Source organism: Scedosporium apiospermum, assembly GCF_000732125.1.
Source record: "Scedosporium apiospermum strain IHEM 14462 chromosome Unknown SEQ_SAPIO_0143, whole genome shotgun sequence".
NCBI lineage: Eukaryota > Fungi > Ascomycota > Sordariomycetes > Microascales > Microascaceae > Scedosporium > Scedosporium apiospermum.
In genome coordinates, this window is record NW_015971844.1 from 1 (window position 1) to 24,785 (window position 24,785).

At 51.3% G+C, this 24,785-nt stretch overlaps 4 protein-coding genes and 2 pseudogenes across 4 annotated transcripts; 1 reads left to right on the plus strand and 5 right to left on the minus strand.

Annotated features, from left to right (window-relative positions):
- Positions 1-575: 575 nt before the first annotated feature.
- SAPIO_CDS9307 lies at positions 576-2,993 on the minus strand (annotated as a pseudogene; the record flags this gene model as incomplete).
- Positions 2,994-3,367: 374 nt separating this feature from the next.
- Positions 3,368-5,479, minus strand: SAPIO_CDS9308 (uncharacterized protein; the record flags this gene model as incomplete). Its single annotated transcript, XM_016790739.1, has 4 exons — positions 3,368-4,046; positions 4,128-5,078; positions 5,158-5,162; positions 5,417-5,479. The coding sequence occupies 4 exons, from the start codon at positions 5,477-5,479 to the stop codon at positions 3,368-3,370; spliced, it is 1,698 nt and encodes a 565-aa protein (XP_016639249.1).
- A 2,014-nt stretch (positions 5,480-7,493) lies between these two features.
- SAPIO_CDS9309 (Exocyst complex component Sec3) lies at positions 7,494-12,087 on the minus strand (the record flags this gene model as incomplete). Its single annotated transcript, XM_016790740.1, has 4 exons — positions 7,494-8,427; positions 8,497-9,683; positions 9,749-11,862; positions 11,970-12,087. The coding sequence occupies 4 exons, from the start codon at positions 12,085-12,087 to the stop codon at positions 7,494-7,496; spliced, it is 4,353 nt and encodes a 1,450-aa protein (XP_016639250.1).
- Positions 12,088-15,635: 3,548 nt separating this feature from the next.
- On the minus strand, positions 15,636-16,271 carry SAPIO_CDS9310 (annotated as a pseudogene; the record flags this gene model as incomplete).
- Positions 16,272-17,623: 1,352 nt separating this feature from the next.
- SAPIO_CDS9311 (uncharacterized protein) lies at positions 17,624-18,763 on the plus strand (the record flags this gene model as incomplete). The annotated part of the gene is made up of 2 exons (XM_016790741.1): positions 17,624-18,353; positions 18,477-18,763. The coding sequence occupies 2 exons, from the start codon at positions 17,624-17,626 to the stop codon at positions 18,761-18,763; spliced, it is 1,017 nt and encodes a 338-aa protein (XP_016639251.1).
- Positions 18,764-19,385: 622 nt separating this feature from the next.
- SAPIO_CDS9312 (uncharacterized protein) lies at positions 19,386-20,468 on the minus strand (the record flags this gene model as incomplete). The annotated part of the gene is made up of 3 exons (XM_016790742.1): positions 19,386-20,138; positions 20,230-20,389; positions 20,458-20,468. 3 exons carry the CDS (start codon positions 20,466-20,468, stop codon positions 19,386-19,388), a joined length of 924 nt encoding a protein of 307 aa, XP_016639252.1.
- Between the last annotated feature and the right edge of the window lie 4,317 nt (positions 20,469-24,785).

Consider the following 24,785-nt stretch of genomic DNA (forward strand, 5'->3'; position numbering starts at 1 on the left):
TTTTTTTTTTTTTTTTTTTTTTTTTTTTTTTTTGCCATCTTTCAGTTTTATCATTTCATTTTTCCGTCTCTTTCCGATTTCTCTTTGATGCTCTATGTATAGAGACATCGGTACTTCGTAAAGCAGGGCACAGAAGCGGCAGCGTGTCATCGAGAGGGGGCAACCTCCAGTGCCACATGCATCGTCGGTCCAGGATGATGATGATGATAGACGACGTTTTGTGGCGTCTCTATGAACAAGCTACATTAGAATATTGGGCGGCAAAAGAAGACAACGTGAAGGGGGGAAAGAGAACAAGAAAAAGAAACGAAACTGGGAGAAGTGTTATCAGAGGCGTGCTCTCTCCCCTCTCTGCCTGTAAGAGACTATTGAAATGCAAAAGTCATGACTTCATTTCTGCCTATTCGGTAACATGTTCCCTACACCAACCATACTATTATTCTTCCCATAAAATAATCCCTCGGTTTCGTTTTCCTTTCATCTTCCTTCCTTCTTTTTCAATTTATCATTTTGCTTGTCCCGCAACCCGAATCCCCGCCCCAGGCGGACTCATATAAACATAATTTGGCATCCGTCTACAAGTCATCATCCCCAAAGTCGTAACCAGCCGGCGGTCCACTCTCATCATCACGCATCAACGTCTCCGGTAACAACTGACTAGCCCCTAAAAGCTGCGATGTCCTCAGGTCGAAATCCCCCTCGGGAACCCTCACGGGGCTTCCGCTATCATGGAAGGCCAACGGACTCGAGCCCACATGTGTCGGCTGCTGCGTGAGCCCCGGGTGCTGCTGCTTCTGCGAACGCGGTGGTGGAGACGACTCGCTGGCGGTGGTGGCCTGAGATGAGGGGATTTTCCGTCCGTCTCGACGGTGTTTGCTTCCCGAGAGAGGCGCGGCTGTTTTCGCAGGTTGTGCTGGAGGTGTCTTTCGACTCTGTCGAGTCGAGCGTCGAAGCGGACGTGGCGTCTTCTGACTCGACCCCAAGGGTCCACGATCGTCCGATGTGGGATGCTGTGTTGAGTAGGCAATGTCACTTAGTAGCTGAGCCTCAACCTCCCCCGCTTCCTGAGAGAGCGTAGCGGACTGTTTGGTTGGCGAGTCCAGCTCCTCCCCGTCTCCAAGAAGATGGTGGCCATCGTCGTCAAGGAGTAGCTGGCAGCGGAGGTTTGCCTGGAGCTGCGATACGACTGCGGGGGGCACGTAAGTGTACTTTTGGGGCGCGGCATCAACCCATCCATTGCTTTTCATCTTCTTAAGAGGAACAGGGTTGTTGAGCTCGTAAAGTTCTACAATCTCGTAGGCGTAGCCCGACCTTTTCTTTCCCTTGTTGAACTCCGCGTTGCCGACTCCAGTTTCGTCTTCAATCTCACCAGGCGTCTTCGCCGGCCCGATGCAGGCCATATAGCGAAGCATGGACTCCGGCTTTGTAACGTAGATCCAGATTCGAGAAACCGTGCTCGGAATCTTCCAAGTCCTGAACTCATGGTCCTTCGTGCCGTTGACAATCTTGGCCACGTGTTCGGGGTGGATGGAAATAAAAATGTCAGACCGATCTGTGGGCGGAGGCATAGCGCGAATAATTGCAATATCGACACGCTGGCTGTTCATCTGGGTGTAAACCTGGGTCTTGTGCTGTGCTGCATGCCGGTCCTCCTCCTCGGGGCAAAACTGTGGCGACGAGAATCCCACGGCGGTTGGCTTCTTACGCGGTGGCTTCGGAGTCGACTCCGCAGCTTCTCTTAATTTCTGCGAGCTCCGCTGATGGCTCAGACGACTAGACCGCTGCTGACTCGGGGACGCCGTCAAATCAGTTCCTGATGCGAGTATGTCTAGCGCAAATTGCGTTTCTTCGCCAATCGGGTATTGGTCTTCGTCTTCCTGCACTCGCTCTCCTTCGATAGAACTAGCGACACGATCCGTTTCCACCTCTTCTCTCGATCGGAGAACTTCAGTCTTTTCGCCAGACAAATCATCATCCTCCGTCTGATCACCATGGTAGTCGTCCTCCGTCTCATCGTCTGAGTCGGGAATAACAGTAGGCCTTCGGCGTTCCTGCTGTTCTTGTTGTTCTTGCTGGCTTTCCGGCGGCTCGTTCTCATCGCCGTACTCCTCGCTAGGGGTCTCTTCCTCCTCTTCAACAGTAGGGATCCTAGTCTGACTGCTCGGAATTCTTTGGCTGCTGCTATCGCAACCCTTGACGGCCCTATTAGAAGACTGCGAAGGTCCAGAAGAAATTGTCACCGCCGATGCAAAGGAGTCCTGTATAACAAGCGTCCGCGGGATTCTCCCCTTCTCCATCCGCCGGGCGGGTGGTAACGGGGAACCAACATTTGTTGATCGAGCTTTGAGTGGAGAGCCTCTGGGTCCTAGAGGACTATATCGAAGAAGCATGGGCGTGCATGGAGATGGCTGCGATGACGGGATCTCGAGTCTCGTCTGTTTCTTTAATGGCGTTTGTGGGATCACCGACGGGCTCTTCGTGTCTTGTCGCTCCTCGGGAGTCTCGTCCTCGAAATCCTTAAAGCGGGTTCTCTTTCCAACAGCGAAGACTGCTTCAAAGCCCTCGTCCTCGTCCTCAGAATCCTTAATCGTCCGGCTACGACCTTTTCCCCCTTTCTTCACGCCATCATCTCCATAAAACTGCGTCAATGTCTGCGTAAATAAACTCGAAGTAGGGGGTCCATCATCCGGCTCATCCCCCTCCGTCTTCCTCCTCTTCTTTTTTCTCTTCTTCTCCTCCTCCTCTTCCAATACCGGCTCCATGCTTAGCTCAGAATTGCCCTCGAGCTCGTCCAGCTCCTCTGGGTGGATGGGTTGGAGGAAATCAATCTGTGTGATCGTCTGCTGCCGAAGGGTAGCTTCGCGTCTCGTTCGCTTGCCGTAGGTTTTTATAGCTTTGCGTCGGGGCGGGAACCGGACTTGTTGGAGGGAGGGGGTTGAGGAGTAGACTCGAGACGCGGGAGGCTGTCCCTTGCTACGCGTTTGGGGCGGCATGCTGTGGTAGTTTGTGTCGTTGATAATTCACCGCTTATGGAATGGGAAACATTCGGGTTGGGGTTTGGTCGAGTTGAATGTCTCCAGACTTGTTCGAGGGATGTCCAGGAAGTCTTATCACATCATCGGGCGATTGATGCCAGACGTGACGGACGCGTTAAGTGGTGCTACGTACAAACCAATCACGCGTATTTCCACCATAACATTAGGCGCCGTTTTTAGCTAGTAGGTGGGTGTTATTTTCGGCACTACCCCAAAACATCAGAATACGCATGCCTTCCTCTGTTGGCCAGCCCCAAGTCCTAAATTATAGGGTATAGCCGACTGATGATATTACTAGAGCTTTTTAATTAAGCTGGCATTCTCAAGGCTCCTTACTCGATATTAACTCGCACTCGGAACTGACCACACGACAACTCTCTGCAAATATCCACGGAAGACTCGATGCCCAGAGGAATATGAATGACGCCTGCTCTCGTCCACGCCTTCGTGTCAGGGTTCCAATGAAGAGCCAAAAGAACGCAAAAGTCCTGGCGCTGATCCTCATCAAGCACCAAAAGCTGGTCTAGTATCTCAGCCTTTTGGCCTTTAAGGTCAAGTCGCCGCTCGAACAGCGGAATAACCATTAACTGCCCAGACCGAAGCTGCCTTAGCATCTCGACTGCTGAGCGAGCCGGTGTGCTGAGGTGGATGTCTGCCTTTCGAGAGCCCACGTACCACTCGATCGCTTCTTGGATGCTTTCCTTGAATCGTATCTTTTTGGCGGGAACAACCCATGCGTTGAAAGAGATGATGCGGAATTTGGGACTGTGGATGCCAAACACCGAATCGACTCGTGGTAATGACCCAGCACTTGGATCTGGGTACGCTTTCACACTTCTCTCCGCGACCGTGAGGACCTGATTATCCAAAAATGTCAAGCCGTCGACGAGGACATTAAAGATACATTCTTCGGAGGCGATTCCCTGACCGATCTGATAGTCATCTTTCCACGGATATACCACTGAGCCTTCCCACCCAGCCCACGACCATGACGGGAATGCTGACCGGCGTCTTGCGCAAGTTTTTGGTCCGGATCGACTTGCAAAATTCAAACTGGAATTACAATGATGCCAGGAGATTCCGAGGACTGACATCAGGTCCATATCTAGGAAATTGCTTTGGAAGCCCCTTGTTTTGAACGGGATACCCCAAATCGAGAAGCACTGGCCCGGGACTTGGCTGGAGTTTCTTTGAAGTATCCTTTGGGATATGTCGTCAATGTTCCCACCGGAGCGGAGACGGAACATCTTCTCCTCCAAGGTGGTCAAGCCCCTACAAGGTGAGCTCCTCGAGAACTCCTCGATGATGCCCCCGAAAGCATTCAGCGAGTCCTCTTCGAAAGTGAGGGCCCTAGACGTATACTTCTCCATGTTCGACAGAAATTTAGAGATTGGCGGATGCTGGTTTAGCCTTGTCTCGCCCGTAGAGTTGATGTACGGGCCTGAGGGAAGAAAGATGCGGGGTCTCGAGTCTAGCCAGGCTGAAAACCAGCCAGCCTTGAACTCGAAGTCGAGAGATTCGCAGCTCGAGCAGGATCTGCACTCGTAGTAAACTTGGTCGTCTGTAAATACCAGAATGCGCTTGGAGAAATAGCTTTCCTGGTATGTCCAGCCGCGCTGCATCCATCTCGATTTAGACATCGCTTCGTATGGATGGACTGGCGTCGCAGTAAGTTCAAACTCGCCCAACGAAGTAGTGATTTCCAATGTCGTTTGCCCTACCATCCTATCCCTCAAACCGACTCCGGGCAAGCCATAATTGGCATCCTCACCTGCAGCAGCCACAATTGTGAGGTCTGCCGCTTGGTAAACCTGATTCATCTTGGAGATTTGATCGTGCTTCATCTGCTGGTCGTCCTGATCAATGCAATATTGGTCTACCCAAAGGTACCGGTAGCGCAATTTCCTTGCCAAGGTAATTGCGTCCCTGATAACATTTGGAATGCCGGTCGGTAGCGCTCCCTTGCTCAAAGGTTCTACCAACACCTGACCCCAAACGTAACTAAGGGCAATGAACCTTTGATTAGATTGACGCTCGACGATTCTGCCAGAGTAGCAGTCAATCAACCTAAGAGACAAAGTGGGATACCGCTCCTCTTTACACAAAGTATGGTCCGACTTACAATCGCTAATCCAGCGGTTTAGGCGATCCATGAGTCCCGTTGATAATCCGCGCCCGATAGGTGCAAATGGCCTCGAAGGGCGTGCAATTTTGAGGAATTTGTAGCGGGAATAAAAAGAATTCGTAAGATCGGTATCGCGTTTTGTATGATATGTACTGACTTGTCTCAAGAAAATCATACCCGCGGTAATTGTGAAGCCAGAAAGGGAGTTTCGGGACGCTGGTGTGTTGTGTGCCTCACGAGAGCAGGGGCAACTCACACCCTTGCCAGCGTCGAAGTAGCCATTTGGGATCAAAAACACCGCCCAAGGTTTGTCCTTCATCGTGGCTGTCAATACTCCGCGCTTCATAACTGGGTCAAATATATCGGCGCAGATGTTCTCGGGGTGGGTCACAACAATACTGTCTGAGCCACCGAACCGATCGCACAGCCCAAACTGCGACGGCGTAAATTTATGCCTAAGAAGAAGGTAGCAAATTTCGCAGTTTTGGTCTGGAGACAGCCTGTAATATTTGGAGACATTGATGATGTGATACTGGCTCCGATCGAGCACCGGAGAGGTTAGTTGTAGGTCCTCTAGGGATTCGATCCATTTGTTGCAAAAAGAGCACATTTGTCGTCGTCGTTGTTGTCGTCGTCGTCGTCGGATGGACTTGACAGGTGGCTCCCTTCCTACTCCTATGTTCAATAGAGGCTCAACAATGATAGGGATAACTACTAAGCTAAGAACTGTTCTTTTGTCGATTTTGCAAGACGAGAACTCATAAAATTCGCGCCATCTGCTATGGGCGGGGATTTTCTTGGTTGTACTTACTTCTGTTGAACAACTTGAACACTGGGACAGAGCTTTCGAGGTCGACCGCCTGGTTGTGTGAATGGCTTTCCATTGCGACTTGAAATTAGGCAATGGGGTATTGATTCTATCGCAACTACTGATCTGGATCTCACTGCCAATAAGTCCAAGTCGGCCTTCAGCTCAGTCAGGCCAGATGGCTCTGTGGCAGTGCTTGATCACGAGGTAAATGCAGGGCTTGTGGCCTCTATTGCAGAATAATTCCATATATGAATGGGCTCTCCAGAAAAGCAAGATATCTTCCAACGAATCCCTTCCCGTTCAGCAATGTGTATGTAACCAACCAATAAACGACCTAGGCCAGTTTCCCCAGGTTTTGGTGAAGGATTACTTGGATCTGTTGTAGGGTATAAGGGCCCTTTGGATTTAGGTCGTCATCCCACGCTGGATGGACCAAAGGTACTCAGCCAACTCATATTGATAATGCCCAGGACCGTAGTCAAGGTGGCTGTGAGTTTCTCTAAGCCATCGGTCACCTCGGGCCAAGTCGCATCGTTTGTTATACATAATCATTCACTATTTCTCTAGATAAAAAGGCTTTCGATCACAAGGAGGCCGTAGCTAGATTCGATAAAATGGAGGGAGGTAACCAGCGCCAGAAGCGACGATGACAAAACACGGTGATGGGAAGGTGTATCGATGTGGAATCGCAAAGCTCGGCGGGAAAGAGGTATTGATCCTACTTGATATTTGCTACATCGGGTCCTCCATCGCAATTCCAATACGTCGTCTCAAAGCATGCTGCCTGATAATTATGTTTATACACTACTGGGGTACACCAAATCGAAATATGCAACAATCGCTATATTAGTGTTCCAACCGACACCTGGGCAAAAAAAGAAACGATGAGAAGTCCCTTATTAGTTTCGAACCAACAAGCTCTCCAAGCTTCCTCGACCTCAACCCAATCAGGACATCACCAAGTCTCGACGTAGCACAACCTCAACAGAGGCAAGCAAACAAGAATTCTTTCCCAGAGAAGAAATAAAATAAAATCCTCCAATATAACTAAAATAATCTAGCCCCCCCCCCCCCCCCCCCCCAAAAAAAAAAAAAAAAAAAAAGACTCACTTCTCCCTCCCCAATACCCAATTTCCCTTCCCCAGTTTCCTCCAAGTCTCATGGTTTGACCAGACCGGGTTCCGCGCCCGCGCCTTGCGGAAGTAGTCTACAAGCAGTGCGTCACCGCTCGACCACTTGAGCTTCCATGAGACGTTGAGAATCTAGAACGAAAAACTCAAATATAACACATACACGGCCAACCGCCAAAAACTCGGAAAGAGCGTTATATCGTCCAATATATCAAAATGGTTACGCACCTCACATGTTCAATATGATTCTTGTGCCACATATACAAATGCATCCCTTCATATAAACCTCGAAAAACTTCGCAACCATTTAAGACAAAACAAGAATGATACACACATCCACCGTCTCTCTCTATTTCCTAGCAAGACCGCATCCATCATATCCCTCCACCCTTTCACCTTGCAGCAAATGCACTCCTAACCTCCGCCCGTGGCCACTCGAACAAGACATCCCCACCGTATACTTCAGCCGTAATCGTCGCAATTCGTAACTCCACCTTCCCATAGTACTTCTCACACTCCTCCGTAACCTTGTCCACGAGCTCCTTTCCGCCGCCAACCCCAGGTTCGTCCGCCTCACCAAAGTGTTTCTCGACGCGCTTCCTCAGGGCCTCGATACCCTTCCGTACTTCCTTGGCGTCGTACACGCTGAGGACCTTGTTGAAGACGCTCTTGGAATTGGATGGCTGAAGAGCAATCTTGTCGGGTGCCTTGAGGGCCTGGAGCTGCGCCTCGACATTTTCGAGGTAATCGAGGAGCTTGCCGAGGGGTCGACGCATGATGGACGACAGGTACTGGTCCAGGTGCTTGTTGTACTCTTGCAGCGCCTCGTGTTTTCTATCCGCGAGGACGTCTACGTCGTGGTCGCCCATCTCCTCGATAAAGTAGCTCAGGTTCTCGATCAGGAGAATATGGTAGTTGAGGGCTTCCTTGTCCTCGGGGTCGTTGGTGCTGGCGGACACTCCAACACCCTTGCTCTCCCTCGCGATGACCTTGAGCGCGTCGAACATGGCCTTCAGAACGCGGCTGTACTCTTCATTGACCATATGCCGAACGTCGATAGCGCCAGATTGGAATGCGGCCATGATGTTCTCAACGGCCACGGCAAAGTGAGGGAACACTCTGAAGAAGTGGATGACACCTCGTCGCTTCTTGACCATCTTGACCTTTGTCTCCTCGATGGCGCGAACTTGCTCGTCGACAAACTTCCTAAATCGGGCCTCGAGGGCGGATCGGATCTTCTGGAGAAGGGCGTTGAGGAATTCCTGGTTCGAACCACTCAGGGACTCTGCCTTAATTTCAAGGGATGCCAATACGCCGATTGCGTGACTATGAGGATAGGTTAGCGGCTGCTCTCTCAAGATCAGAGAACATGGGACGTGTTTGCTTGTAACTTACAGTGGATTGTTGAAAACGACCCAATCGACGAGCTTCTGCAAGTCTCCCTCAAGGAACGAGAACATGCCCTCCATAGTCTTCGTCACTCTGCGTGCCATTTCGCGGTCCGGCTCCATGCGACGGAACCCTAGCCATTCGTGGTCGGGAGCCTTGCGGTCTTGTACAGGAGGATTCGCCGCGAGATAATCTTCGAAGCTGATCTGCTCAAGAGTCGTCGCGTGGAAGAAGTCGATGACGAAATTGTGCTCCATCTCGACTAAGGGAATAATATCATCCAGGACATTTCGGAACACTTCGTACGACTGGCTCTTGTTATCGGTGCTCTTGTCAGCTACGATATTTTTGACTGCGTCAGACCTGAAGCGACCGGCCAGAGTTTGACTACGCTTCACCGTCAGCTTTCGTGCCGCAGTAGCTAGGCCCTCGTGTTGCTTCTCTGGCTGGTGGGTGAACAGCAGCTCGGCCTCCTCGCCGGTCGCCTTCTTGGCATAACCCTTCCAGGACTCGATTATGCCACCAAAGAAGGGCCTGAATAGTGGGTTTCCTTGCTCGTGATACTTTTGCAGCAAAGTTTCCCAGCCATCGAGATGAATGTCTCGGGCATATAACGTGAGGCTGCAGTATTTCCAAAGGTATCGTCGGTGAGTCTGGTAGATTTCCTTATCGGACTTGCGGGAGAGTGCCCGCTCCAGCATATTTCTCGTGCTTGCAAAGGCAACGTCGAATTCCGTTTCCATCTGCCGAAGGAATCGATTAATAAATATGTTGCTCTCTTGTAAGCAGACCTCTTTCTTCTCTTGAACGATGCGCATCCTTCCGTAGCTACTCGTCAGGCCGCTTGTAGGATCGGCGTCGAGCCCCAAGGCAGCCGCGAGTTCTAGATCGTCCGCCAGGGCGCCAAGGTCAGAGCCCATGCCGCCCGACTTGTCTTTGCCGTCGTACCCGCAGAGGGATGGGTCAATCTTCCGCATTGTCTTGTAAAGTCGAAGGAGGCTCTCCTCGATATCTGCGAGGCCGTTGACCTTTTCTAGCGGCGCCCGTCGCAGAGGCTCCACATTCCAGTCTCTATCCAGGGCGCATGTGTCTGTGAGCATTCGGAGTTCGTTCTGGAGGGCTTTCTGATTCGCAACCTGAACCTGAATACCCTCAGCTTGCGCCTCCAAGTAATCGATATCTCCAGTGATGGTCTAAAGTAGATCGTTAGCCATGGCTCCTCGTCTGCGAGACGCCGCTCCAAAAATGAAATACTTACGCCGAGACCAGCGCTGTACAGCGTCAAAAGGTCATCAAGCTGCTCGCATTCAGCAATAACCTGGTCTATTCCCTCCTTAATCGCATCGATGCGCTCATCTTCGTCCTTAAATCGGGAAAGCCAGCCACCAGCCTGAGCCTTGTCCAGCTCGCGGTCAAGATCACTCTTCATCTTGTCCCATGTGCAAGAGCGCATCTGATCTCCGGGGACAAAGCCAGCTACATCCATCCATTCTCTAAGCTGCACGCTCTTAGGGTTCTCCAATAGCCCCGGAATCTGGGTCGGGTCGACACCAAGTGTGGCGAGGTATTTGGCATCGTTCCCGGCGAGAATTGCTCGCCGCTCTTCCTCTTGGGCAGGCTGCTGGTCCGCTTTCGGCGGTGTCTTCTCCTCAATACTCTGCCGATTGTCCTTGACGGATGACTGGAGGCTATTGGGCCGACTGGACTGGGGGACCGTAACTTTGACTTCAGGCACACTCGGCGTCCTCCTATCCTCGGACTTGGGAGGTTTGGGATGTTCGGGCTCTGCTGGTACTGGCTCAGGAGGCGGTGCGGGGCGCGGTGGCGCGGGAACAACGCTGGTAATACCATCGGGGCCGTCGTCACTTTTATTCTGGGCCAAACGTAGTCGTTCGCCTGCACCACCCGGGCGAGGCTTGAAGGCACCAGCGACGGCGGCAGCTTTCCATAAAGAGCCAGCAATGTCTCCTTTCGATCGCTTGGCCTTGATCATGGGTCCGAGACCGGGCCGGGATTCTTCTTGCTCTCCCTGAGATGTAGGTTCCGTATTAAACCTCCTTGGCTTGATCATAGGACCAAGTCCGGGGCGAGTCTCGCTCGGCTCTTCCGGTGGAGGTGGTGGTGGGGTTGGAGTTGGTTCGGGGTTAGCCTTTCTTGGTTTGATCATGGGGTTCAGTCCAGGCCGTGTTTCTTCTGGTTCCATGGGAGCAGGGGACTCTGAGCGCACTGGAGGTTCTACGTTTTGAGATGTCCGCAAAAACGAAGATTGGGATGGACTCTTGAGACTGCCTGCTGTATCTTCTCTGCGAGGAGGTTCTTTCTGGCTGGAAAAGGATCGTTCCCTGAGGGAGCTAGTATCTGACCTCTGAGACATGGAATTATTCCTCGGCGACATACGGTCCGTGCTGCGCGGCGGTGGGACTACAGGATCTCTCTTCATACCAGGGCTCATCAAAGGGGCAGGGACTAGGTCTCGATCGGCGAACTGCTGCGGGCGTCCTAGGTCAATCGGTGGGCGTCTCCTCTCCGGCGGCGGCCTCTCCGTAGGAAGAAGAGCGGCTGGCTCTGGGGATGGGTCACCGAAACGGCCATAGGCACCAGGGCCAGCCATTCCTCCCCGGGATCGTGGAGGGCGAGGAGACGCTTCATCGCCACGAGGTGGTGGTGCATTGAAAGAACTGTTGCTGTTATTGTTCACTAGCGAATCCTGGCTCCTATCGCTCCCGGCCAGTCGTCGCAATGCCGCTTGGTTTTGAGACCGTGACGAATCGAAGCTACCAGCCGGTGAACTTTTGCCGGTAGGGGGGAATGCGCTTCGACTCATAGTTGGTGAAGGCTGAGGGGGCATAACCGGTGTCCTGGGCCCGCCCGAGGCGTTTCGTTGAGCCGTATTCTCGCTCGGCGGCATTCGAACCGGGGGCGGTCGTCGTCCGAGCACCTGGTCGAGTTCGCGCGGATCGAAGCCGGAAAGTTCGGGGGTCTTGCCATTGGTATATTTGCCGTAGATCTTGACTAGGCTGGCGATGAAGAACTTCTTCTCCTTGTCGGTCTGGGCATTCCAGAAATACGGTTTTTGTATGGTTACGAGAAACCCCGTATCGCCGGCCCATTGCCTCAGGTTCGCGTCCACCGTCGGGCCCGTGTAGGATTGAATATGACTCAGGTCGTCGAGGTTCCACGTCTTACCAATAGAAAAGGTGCCGTTCGAGTTTTCCTTGGACTTATGCATGCGGACTCGTCCCGACTTTCGGACGGCGACGATGATAATTCGTGGCTTCTCGACCTCGGGCGTTCGCGAGTAAGGGGGAGGCGGGTTCGAGGGGTGGGTTGAATATTCGGTGATGCGAATATGGGTAATATAAGTTTCTTGTACTGCAAAAAGTGAAAGGTTAGCACCAGGTTAGTTGGTATATTCACCATGATAGATCTTTCTGTTTCAACGCCTTCGAGGAATGGGATGCCGGAGGATGGTGACGAACATGAACCATCGGGGTCAGTCTTGTTGAAGCACGACTCTATTATCCTCCGTTTCTCATCTTCGAATTGCTCTGCCCTGGATTTGGAAGCCAGGGCGGCGCCGTTTCCGTTGCGATCCATTTTCTCAAGGAAAGGCTCAGGACTGGCTGCGACAGGAGATGTTTGGAGGTCTGGTGCCGAGCATCTTTGCTCCCTGTCGGGATTGGGTTACAGCGATGCGGTATTAGTAGGAGAAGCAGAGGATTGATTAAGATTGAGGCAATGGAGCTTATCGCAAGCTAATGAGGGCTGCGTTTCTGGTGCGATCGAGAGGGACGCCGATGGCCTGGGATCTGATGCTTCAGGGGAAATATCGTCATGCAGCTAACTCACTGAGCCCCAAGCCTTGAACGTGGAGGTTGGCGAGGCGGACAGGTAACATTGTCTCAGCAGGTTTGGAGGCTTCGAGGGATTAGTATATATACATATACCGTCTATTTGTTTGGCAAACTATATAGGTACTGATACCTTTGTGGCTTTTTCCTCGTGCTTCAGAACGCTTGACCATTTCTTGTCTAGTTAGATTATCTGTGGGGAAGGTGGATGTTTGATGACTAAGTTGGTCAATTTCAATTCACTCCGAGCATGTTCATCAAGTCAAAGTGCACTCCTGCTCTTGCATGACGCTCACAAGCACAAACCAAAAACAGAAGGTGGGAACGTCGTGGCTCGCGAGTCGCCAGGCCAGTCCATCCGATAATCCGTGCATAAGCGACAAGATACACTTTGAATTGGGTGCTGGGGACACACCATTTGAAGAGTACTCCGTAGCTCTCCAGACCAACCAAGTCGTACAGACGTGCTGAAATCTCATTTGATCCACTTTCCTATGGTAAAAAGGCACATCTGGAGCAGATTGCTGTGGTGAAAAGGCTCGTGTTCTCCCCTCCTCTGTGTGGTACCGTAGAACATCCCGTCTACTATGGCCCCATCATCCCGGTGTTCGGGGCCCACTAAATCCGGACCCGGCAACGACAATTCAACGACAGTTCAACGACGATCCCGACAACGAGCGGGCCCTCAACATCAGGAATGTGGGATAATCATTTAACGACGGCGAACCGAACCGTTGTAGTATTTTGAAGTATACCTAATTAGATTGTGAGCCTCTTTTTTTCCGTTTGGGCGTGTCTTTTTCGTTTTCTTTATCTTCGCCGGATGCATCCCAAGCGTATGCAATACGATGGCACTCGCGCCCGCCGAGAGCCTGGCCCCCAAAAACGCCACGTAGTTTGAGAATTCCGCATCGAATTGCATCATGACTTAGGTCAGGCGGGGGGACCAAGCAAGGTGAGGTGGCAGAATACACAAGATCCTCGAGAATTGACCGGGTGGGTTGAAGCATAACGTGGACGTCCTCCTGAATGAAGTATTGATATCCGCTCTAGTGAGTCATTACTGCCAACCGGTATGGCTGAGTACTACAATTGATAAAGCGCGGGCTGCTACTTTCTCTGCACCCTAAGCCCCTGCCGTTGACACCCGAGCCGAGCCTTGTCGTCGCGTCCCCTACTCGGGACACCCTCAAACATTGACGAAGCCCCTAGCCACCAATCTCATTCGAGGGAACCACTGCGCGTACCCAAGCGAGAAGAGAATGGTTGGCTACCATAACGTCCTAGCGTGGTGTCTTGGCCCAGACCAGCTCATTTTGTCATTTTCCGCGAGGTCTGAGAAGGGGACGGGCCGGAGGGAATAATCCCGTTCCTGGAAAGCCTAGTAGTATCACTGATTTCATAGGTCGAGAACAAAAGCGTTCCTCTTTTGTCCAATGGGGGAATGATAGGAAAAGGCATGCCAACGACGGAACTTCCAAAAAATTACATTCTCCACGCCTGCCGGCAAGGAATAGGAGAGAAGCCCGCAGGATTCCGGAGGTATGGTTGGTTGGGGGGCCGGTTGTGATGGGGGTGGGGATTCAATGTTGCCAGCCTTGAAGGCGGACCAGGCGTCCCGAGACGTCGAATGGTCATTCGATAAACGGGAAAACCAGCTGAAGAGATCCATCCATACTGATTCGTCCTCGTATCGTGAGCAGTACAGCATTGCGATGTACGCCATCGTCATTAGGCCTCTAAATGTCATGCCTAACCACTGCGCAGACTCAATAGATGTGATTTGCATATGTAGGTCCCGTGTATAAGAAGTCTTGCCTTTCCATCTGTGCCCAGGCCCGTCTCCGCCCGCTACGTGTTACTCTTGAACTTGAACCGCCCATGGATACTCTACGTCAAGAGATTACCAACATCCTCAGGCCCCGAGTGGGCATCAGGTGGACAAATTATCACTCAGATGCCCTCATCGGCTGTCTTGAATCCAATACATGGGAAATTCATGTCGGCAACACCGGAATCCCAGCCTGGGCAAAATTCCGCCTCACTCATGCCGCATCTCTCATATGTCCGTCTCTCCTCCGACACGCTGAAATACGTTGGGATCGTGTTGCACCGCCAGGTACATTGCCGAATCGTTTCGAAAACGGCGTGGACTGGCGTTTGTGTGGCGTAGCCCCCAGTGTTGACCTCGAGAGCCGGGAAATGCGAATGCCCCTCGATCGATATTCCCTTGCAGTGTCCTATGATCCTAGGATTCTGGATGGGAGCCAGCTTTTGATCGGCCGGAATACGCTCCTTAAACGGTTACGCTCTCGGCCTAGTTTTCTCGGCGACCAGATTCGGGACATTCTTCGTCGGGAATGACCTCTACTGCGAGCAAGAAGTAAGTACAGTACGCCAGACCAGAGATGCGAGATTGTGGTACTAACAACATTGAACTTTCGCGAGTTGCCGTCCGCATACACTAACGACCCTCTCGTTGCCCAGGCGTTCGACAACACCGAAGCACCATACATACCTCCACCACTGAGACGGTAAGTAAGGCAGACGAGGCAGCCCAAGAAGTCGGTGTCACTCAGGTAGTGGCATTAGGCTGATGATCGGGCTATGCGTTTCACAGCGATCAAGGCTCGGACTGTGTCAGCCTAGATCAGAAGCCGGGATAGGCGAGGATAGAGAACTTAATGAAATTACACTACGAAGCCACAAGATTTTGTAAATACAATTCTTCTATGAATTAAACGGAATTTATTGATCAAACGTCTTATTGCATGGCAGGTGAATCGTTCCGGGGCTCTTCTCGCCTTCACTCACTGGTCCCGATTGGTTTTCTTGGAGCTGAGCAAGCTCGAACCAGGCGCTAGTGTCCCTAGATACAAGAGATCGCTTATTGATCTCTTCTTTACAAACCTGAAACTGGAAACTTACATATTCGTGAGAAAAGAAAAGAGGTCCATCGCCTACATATGCAGGAACCATCAGACTTGCCCAGAACGCCGGGTCGTTTAAGGTATTCCACGATTCTCGACCCTGGGCGCGAAAGGCACCAGTGATCAATTAATAGGATCGATTGATGCATCAACACATCGGCTTCACTTGTCAGGGATTCACCTAAGGGGAGACAACAACTCAGTCCGAGTAGAGCAGTATCAAATCCATCATTGCGAGATTTAGTTATATAGTTAATCACTCAATAGGAAACAAACTGGTCTTAGGCTCCACCCAGCTGTGCTTGTAACGAAGCGGCTGCAAGTTTCGCTCCCGAGCGACAAAAGATTCCCAGATTGAACAGCATTAGTCCAGCTCAGCTGGACAATAAATGGTTTCTCCCGTCTTCTCGTCGATGTGCTTCCATTTCTGCACATCCGGATCCCATTTCCAGTAGTCATGAGCTACCCGATTCGCGTGAAAGTCGATATAAGAAGGCACCTCTTCCCAAGGAACTGGGGGCTCATCCGCGTTGGCATCGGCCCAGTCGTAGTCGAAACGAACCACCTGTTTTAGCTCGCTAGATTCACTACCTTTCGACGGCTCCCTATCAGGCCAAGTTGTCATCGAATGGATGCTCACGGTGTCATCCATTTGATCATCTTCATCATCCTCTTCGACGCTGGATGATTCCTCGGTTCCCGGCGGGGTGGGTTCCGTGTAGCGGACATTCTTTCTGCGGAAAGAGATTTCCCCGTCGGGCGTTCCGTGCCTATCGGGGTATCTCAAATTGTTGGGGGACAACTGCGGGGGAGTCTGGGGGTCGCTGAATCGGGCTTCCTCGGGTGACGGGATTGATGTTATGGGAGAGTAAAGGAAGTCTTGGTATTGCTTATTGGGAAAGGGGCACCCATAGGTTCCATGGGCCGACCGAGTATCGCGGGAGTAGTAGTCGTTAGGGTGGCCCAGGAACGCATCCTGAGGCCGATGGCAAGCCTCCATATAAAATGCTTAAGAACTTGTCGTCTTCGTACCGAGGAAGTGATGAAAGGTGCTTGGGTTGGAAGGGATTTGTCGACTGGACGGAAGAAAACATTCAACTATATAACACACATATTTCAGGGCGAATTCTCTCTAAGCGAATTGCTCATTGGATGTAATTAAAATTCCAAATGAAGTGAATTCGCCCTAAAACCACAGGGCGGGAGACATTCCCGGCGAGACAGAAGAGACAGACGGAGAGCTGTGGCGAGCGAGAGCAGGTACACGGGAGGGACGGGGTTGGTAAACATTCTTCCCTCTCAATATCGCCATTTCACTCATCTCCTCTTGCGCAGACTAGAAGCATTGTAGATCGAGAATCGCCCAGCCTTCTCAGAGTCATGGACCCAGACAACTGAGCCAGCAAACACTGGATTTTGCAAACTGGAATTTCTCTCGCCACCCACCCCAAGACACAGCCCCAGCCTTGAAACGCAGACATCCAAGATGGTGTGGTCGCCTACGACGAGTGCGAGCGGGGAAATGCTATTTGGGTGGGCTTGGAACGCCGACGATTGGCAGCATGCAGCTTCTTTTGGTAGATGCTGGATGGTAGACCAGGCTGTGATTTGAAATTTTCGTCTCTGTAGAAAAGGCGTTCAAGGCGAACCTGCCCGTAGTCCAATGAGAGCATGCCTCCTCGCTTTCACATCGATGTATTCTCTCCTGGCCAATGGTTGGGGAACACGGCAAGGAGATACGCTTCATGGATGCAATTCCGTCGCAACACCACGTACTTGAAAATTACTGAGAGTAGAGGATGGACGGCTTGACAAAGTTCCAAGTACCAGATCAAGGTAATATCTGCGGGCAGCCACCTCCGCCGATAGATATATGCCCAATTCTCTTCGTGGACGGTCAGGCGGCCAGGTTCTCTTCACCTCCATCGAGCTCACCCTCTCAGGTTACTTCTTCACTTGCTAAGGAATAACTTATTATCGTTTAAAGGCAGTGGTGGCTCGGAGAGCCGGGGTCCTTTCAGTTGATCCCTCTCTTCATCGACCGCAACACACGCTTCTTATTTTATTGTTACGTTCCCTTGACCAAACTCGGAACTGGCATCGAAATATCCGTCGGCCGCCCTTCCGATGGCCACAAACCCTCTCGTTCGCGGAAGGGACGAGCATTATCCTTCGACGAAGGGCTTTAAGCTATTTCCATCAGATGGTGGAAGAGGAGGACCCCAAGGGAGTGGTATATCAAAGAAACGGCAACCGCAGAAACACCGAGGGACCGCTCAAAATGCGTCGTCGGTTCATGTATACAACCAAGCCAGGCCCATATTACCCCTGCTGCTCCCGGGAGACAGCAGCATGGCGACGACCCGGACCCCGAATACCGCATTAGCCGTCCCAGATAACGACCTGAATGCAATGACGCCGGTGACGGAAATTTCGGGAGCTAGCGCCATAGGATATGTGCCTCACAAGACTCCTCTAGGCTTTCAAGGCTTTCCGTTCCCAAGCTCTCAATGGCCCACCCAAACTGCGAATCTTCCTGTCCCCCCAGCCAACCCGTGGGAGGCTCAGTTGACTGGACCGCCGGTCGCGAACAAGCACCCATCCAAGCAGCCGCAGCGACAGAACCCGGCAAATCTGCTTATCGGACACGGTGTGTTCCGTGAGCGCCACCGTTTTGACGACCGGGTCACAATGGTAGACGCGTCCTTTCTGGGTCCCGATGATGCCACTGCCAAAGCGAAAGGCACACTTGTCTATGGGGAAAAGGATACCCTGCAGGGAGATTATATTGATCCAGAACTAGTCGCGAAACTTGGTTACACAGCTCGGCCCTGCCCCCCGGACCACGGTGAGCTGAAATACTTTGTCGATGCCACAGTAGGCTTTGCTTGTCCGAGCTTGTATTGCAGGCTCGATACGGTGACACTCCGACTCAAAGTGACCGAGGGGTTGAAAGACCAGGGAGGTATCGGCGTGCTTTTCAGCATAAGCACAAGACTTCAAGAGGCCTTGGTAGAGAAGATCGGCCTGCAGCTCCGACATCCGGCTTCAGGACCAGCATCACTTCAACCTAATGAGTTTGGTGAGTTCAATCCCCCCCCCAAACTTCATCTTCTTCTCGTATGGACAGCCTATAGGCATTTCTCTGCTAGTTGACGATGTCGCGTCGAGGGTTTCGTTACTAACTGGATGTTGCACCACAAAGTTCCTGAAGCGTCTATTACTATGCCCCCGTCCTCCGCAACCATTCCCCTGGAAACCGAAGCTCTGCCTCAGGTCCAGCCCGAAGGAACACAAGATGTAAATATTCAAGCGGGCACCGATCTCCAAGGTTTCCAGTTCATTAACCCACTGGACTTTCAACCGACCGAAATCATCGACAACAATGGTTCCGCGGTAGAATTTAGCACAACGTTTGAGTTCCCAAGAATTCTGGGGACTCCTAACCCCGGCGGGGATCCCTTTGCGGGTTACCAGGCCGATGAGTCTTGATATACGTTCATCGTTATCCGTATTGTGGCGCTGACAGGTGAGACTCGTGTCTCACCGAATTGCCAACGCCCAGTATTTGTGTGGCACCAGTATTCTATCCCAGTAAGGATAGACTTTGCCGCTCTGACGTCCCTTGCCGTCTCATTATATCTGAGAGTCTGAGACAGCATCTATGACAACTTGGGGAACCAGGATAAATTACGTTCCTATATATTGCTGGTCCGTCCCCCTCCCCAATACTTTTCTTTCTCCATCCTTTTCTTTCTTTTGTGATCCACTGTTCATATTTTCAACTCCCAAGATTGAACATCAACTTGGCCACGATGATGTTTACCACCTTTACCGCTTTCTTTTGTAGTTCTAATGCCCATTTGATTTCGTTTCCTTGGACATGCTCAATAACGTTTACGTTTCCTTTGTATTTATTCACTCACTACGTATTCGCTCTTTCGAGGATGGAGAATGGTCCGTTCCTTATTAATGAAATTCGGCTGCTGGGATCTCGTGGTCTCGGGATCAAGATATTACTGGCATTTCCGCCGAACATAGTCTGAGTAAAATATATATAAATAAAAAGGAGGAAAACCTCGGTGTCGCTCGTTATATTACCGTCCACTAAGTATCATCTATCGATACCTTCATATCTCCGTCTGATATCCTTCTCCACCCCAACCAAACCCTGAGATACCTCTCCCCCAGGTGCCACGTACCCTCCCTCCGCCGTCGCCGCCGCGTAAAAACTCCCTCCAAAACCTGCACGCATCCACCCATCTTCAACCTCGCTGACGAGAAAGTTGCCAATGCCCACAACTCCGCCTACGTTCTCCCCGGACGAGCTGCGCGGGTGATTCCACTTCACCGTGGGCAGGACGTTGAGCACGACTCTGTCGACGCCGGGGTCTCCTCTAACGGTGTACGAGGCGAGGTAGCTCTGGTGAGCCGCACTGATGTCCGAGAGGAGGATCCCCAATGGTAACAGGACGAAGTTCTTGAGCACGTCGTTCCAACTCGACGATGAGAAGTGCTTGTTGTAGAATACCGCGACGAGATCCATGGCATGCCAGCCCGGAGATACGGAGTACTGCATGTTCCAGACCTTAGAGTCGCCGTAGGCTTCAGTAAGGTAGCGGATGTTGCATGCCATGCTGCTATCTCTGACGGAGTCTGCCCTGCGGTCCGCTTGAGTCTTGTACTTGGCCTGGGGGCAACCAACTTCTGGGTAGAAGTCGGCGACTTTCTGGTTGAGGCCAATATCAGCCGTGTGATTCGCAAAGACAGTGGTGAGGAAATTGTCAAAGTCGGCATTAGTGGCGATGAAGCCGTCGAGGAAGAGAACGGCTTCATTGGAGCAGTGCGAGAGGAGGAGCGATTCTATCTTCCAAAAGTTGCATGTCGCGAGCTCCGGGACTGGGAATTGTTGGATGGACTCGTCAGGTGTCGGTCCTACGGGGAAAAATTCCAGGGACTTGATTCTGCATCAACTCGTGATTTGCGCTCATGAGCGTTTTGATGTCAGCTTTTCTGAGGCAGTCGAGACCTTGGTCGGCGCAGCCAGCCAGCTGTACGAATTGCTGGAAGACATCCTCACTCTCCTCACCAAAGCTCGGGATAGGTAGTCCGCCGAGGCTAGCTCCAAGGTGTTAGTATACTGTCGTGTAAGTGGACAGGCGGGAGAGAATCGGCCGGACGCATACAACTGATTCATTGCGGCTCCGATGGGGCTCTCATTACCGGTCCCGATGAAGTTGATGCCGTTTATCAAAGCATGGGGGCATGTTGGCTTTTCACGGGTTTGCTGAGTCCTAGATTGATTTACTGGCGGCGCTGGTTTCACCCATCTTAAATCTCCGACTGCTGGCGCCGCGTAGGGAATGTTGCGAAAGGCATGACTACACAGCTTGGAGTTAGGGAATCTTCGCCTGTTGGCAAGTGAGCTCTTTAGTTTTCGTGATACTAACGTGCCTGATACCTCGTTGTATTCTGACCTAAATGAGCCGTAAGGGAGGCTGAGCACAGCTGGCTCCGTTGCCTGGGTAGTGCTTGAGCCGAAGATAGATTCAAACAATCCCCCGACAGACGCACGCGGTAGGAAGACGAGGTGAATCAACCGTACGGTGAGCATTATGAAGGGTTCAACGGGCTCTCTATCTGGTAGTTTCTAAGGAACCGCAGGACGAGGGCACCATGCCTTTCTATCTCATCTTTCCAGGTCCACCACTCATCCTCATACTCCGTAGCTAGAGGCTGTACGGGACGATGGAATAAATCCCCGTAACCCTCGACACCGGTCCTACCTAACGAACAGTCACAATGGAGAGCATGTTCAGCCTCCGTCTTAAAATCTGACACGTCAAGTTCAGTCTCACATTCGTATAAGACGATGCTCTACGTGTTCCCGGTGACGACTCTACTCCACCGAAATGCCACCCGAGCCCTGGAAACAGAATCTCTCCAGGTTCGTCCCACTCACCCCTTTAATGTGACCACCGATGTGCCTCGAACGAATCAAGTGCCCTCCCGCGTGAACATCCTCGTCTTGGTCCATGATCGATTCCAGCCTCGAGTCAATCCCTTACCCATGACCAACTCGGACATCTGACCCAAAACGGAACCGACCGGCTCAGAAAAAGTATTTCCACTAGAGTCCAATATCGTGCCCATCCTGGACGCACGAAGACCGCCACGCACGTCTTCTCGGCTCGCAAGCCTATTGGAGATGTGTAGTTTCAGCGAGCGGAGAGCCTGGAGGTCCTTTTAGAGTTCGATGGATCCGTTTTAGGCGCTCGAAATTCTCCGTTTAGAATTAGTTCTAGTCGGCACTGCCCAATCAGAGTGCTTCGGTACCTGGCCCGTCAATCTTGGCATTGATCTGCTAGGAACCCAGCGAACTCGATTGAATCAAGAACGATACTGCCGGGATCGAAGTAAGAGAGACCGATTGTGATAGAATGTGTCTTTTCTATGTCTTTTCCACAAGTTTCGTCGAGGGCCACTCAGTTACTTCGGACCTCTGAATGATCCCCTGACTCTTCCCATTGTCGCATCGGATTCTGGAGCCTGGTCAGGCAGGGCACTGGACTCATTTAGTGGTAAGTCGTGATTAGTGTGAATTCCGAATTGCTAACGAATTGCTCATTAGATCAGAGATAAAGAGGAGAAATTATCCGAAGATGTACTGGAGTTTTACAGGCAAGACGTCAGATCTACAATCTAGATCACGTCAGCCATCACAATGAGCCCGTTGATGATGAATATCGTCGAACACATCGAGCCCTCTCGCTTCCCATCATCCATTTATGATTCTGACCGACCCCTAAAGACCATGATTTCAAAACTCTCCCTCAGCCATCGATGCCAAACGGCATACATTAAATGCTATCCGTGCAGTCTAACGTCCACATTTCCCATGCTAAAATTTCCGATGCCAGAAGTTCTGCAGAACACACCAGAGTCCCCGCAATAATACGAAACACTCTGCTCAACAAAGGTCATATTTCCCGGTTGCAACTCAAGAACGAAATTTCTGTTGGTATGTCGATATACTAGACGCTGAGACGGTGGGGTTCTGTGATGAAACGATGGAGTCAAATCCGGACAGGTAGAAAATCGAATGCTGGGCAATATTCACCCCTTAAGAGAAGCAGGGAGCCCACAGCAGCAAATGCGGTTGATTTTCGCGAACCTCGGATGCTAACACATGGCTTTCATCACCAAAAAAGATGTGAAAAATGCACATACGAAGTAAACTTGCAGTACGAGAAGGTGCCCGACTGTAAGTCCCTGTCTGAATCTGGGAGTCATGTTCATACATACCGTGGCACCATGTTCCGACGCAACCCTGAGGATACAAAACGTAACTCTACGTATGCTTTCCAGCTGGCTTCTGGCGGCCCTGAGAAATGCCATATCTACACCCGGTGCGGGTAGTCCCCTCAACTGTGATAGAAGAGGATGAGAGTGCGCATCCGCACATGGAGGCAGCAACAGGCTCAGCCAGGGTACTGCTCCGAAGTCACAACAAGTGAAGGAGCCATACTTCTGGTGTTTCTAAATGGGTTGGCTAATCTTGGTGAACTGGTAGCTGTCGGTACCACCAATGTGCGGTAAGTGAGGGATTACCGCAAACTTGTGGTTAGGTTCTCCCCTACTCTTCGGTGCTCTGCAGATCGATGACCACCAGCCGGCGAGATGGACCGAGTCGACTTATACGCGAACCTACATTGCTCTACATCCAAACTTCCGCATCGGGTGCGTGTTATTCTTAGTGTAGCCTGAATTTCCGATTGGAAAGCTGGAAAGATTCTTCGAAATATCTAACTCGAGATAGGATTGCTTCGCGACCGACAACCAATGGCGTTGAAACGTACTACGAATATGTGTAGTTGGTAGGGATTACCACAAACCTGCAGTCTCGCGGGCAAGTTATAAGGGCCACGAAAGCGAGGCTGACAATAACTGTGCTGGCCGAACAATGTAGTCTGAGTCGGAGGTGCCCGGGCCGTAGGATTGAGCGGGACATAACCACAGGCTCGTGGTGACCGTCGAATTACCACGAATCTACGGTAACCTCCATGAGTAGCCATCACGTAGTGGCGACGACCACACCCTCCCATCCTCTCGACTCGATGGCCCGGCTCAGCGACTACGCATTCACGGAGGCTCTAGAGAGCAAGCTACACCTCCTGGACAGTTCTATCCAAGATAGATCGCGATGGGTTGAGTCGGGAGGCATTTAAGAAGGCATTCCTCTCACTCCCAGTTGTGATTGGAAGTGAAGCCAATCCTCAATCCAGTCAGTATCCTGAGAAAGCATCATCAGATCGCCTGCAGATAAGTTAAGCGTTTTATAAGTTGAAGGTCAGTTGACTACTGCTGTTCCCGAGACTCTGTGACCTTGCTCGATTCTCATGGCTTTAGCAACATGTGCCACCTGCCACGAATCGTATATGCTTGCGGGCATTCGATCACCGGGGACAATGTAGTCCCGTGCATTCGCAAGCTGGAGGAGGGAATATGGATTTGCACCACCAGCGGCGTGGAGGACTATCAGAATTACGGCCCCTGCCCTGATTGCAAGAAGGCTCAGAGCTCAAAATGAACCGTTCGATCATGTACGGTGTACCGTAGGCAAGTAACCTTGCTGTCGGAGAGCTTGTCCGTTTCACTAATTGCGAGAAAATCTCAGCTTCTCACGAATTCAGTTGGGAGAGATGTGTTACTCAATCTGCTGGTCAATATAATGCCAAGTTGTGCACTCGAGTTTGTTTAACCAGTTAGAAGCACGCTATATAACACATATGATTTACCTACCCAGTGTCTATTTTCTCGAGAACCTGCCGCAAATGATCTTTTCTTCGAGACCGACTTAGGGTAAGCGTTCCCGATTGCCCGCAGTGCTCGCTGTGAAGTGTCATGATTGAAGAAAGCCCTTGACATCGTGACATTCTCCCTTTCATTCTCCCCCTCTTCCTTCTCGCCCTTGCACTCCGGTGATCTTCGTTACATTTCCCACCGCCTCCTCGAATTCCACTAACAGCTCCCATAATCACATTATCTATGATGGCGTTGAATAACAAGTGTAAACGATCGTATACCTGATCTACTTGGAGCAAGTACTGGGCTTTGTATTGATAAATCTGAGGGAAAAGATCACTGGCCCTACGCCTTGAAGGAATCATAGATTCCGGTCTTTACCCCATATGAATATATACAATGGGAATCTCGAACGAAGATCTGTTTTATCTAATAACCTTAGCTACAAGCATTACTAGAAAGCACCCACAGGGATATGTCCACGAAGTTTTTTTTTTCTTTTTCCCTAAAAGCCATGGCCGTACTCGATGCTCTCTTGTGTTTATGGACAGTCTCCTTCATACAGGGAATAGTGACCACACTTCGGGAAAATCAACCACCTTTCTAAACTCATCCCTACCGCCAAATAGACCGCCGGTGACCGAGAATACTCACTAGTGACTGCTGCGCAATACTGGGCCGACACATACACTGCTGGTCGGGTTAATGC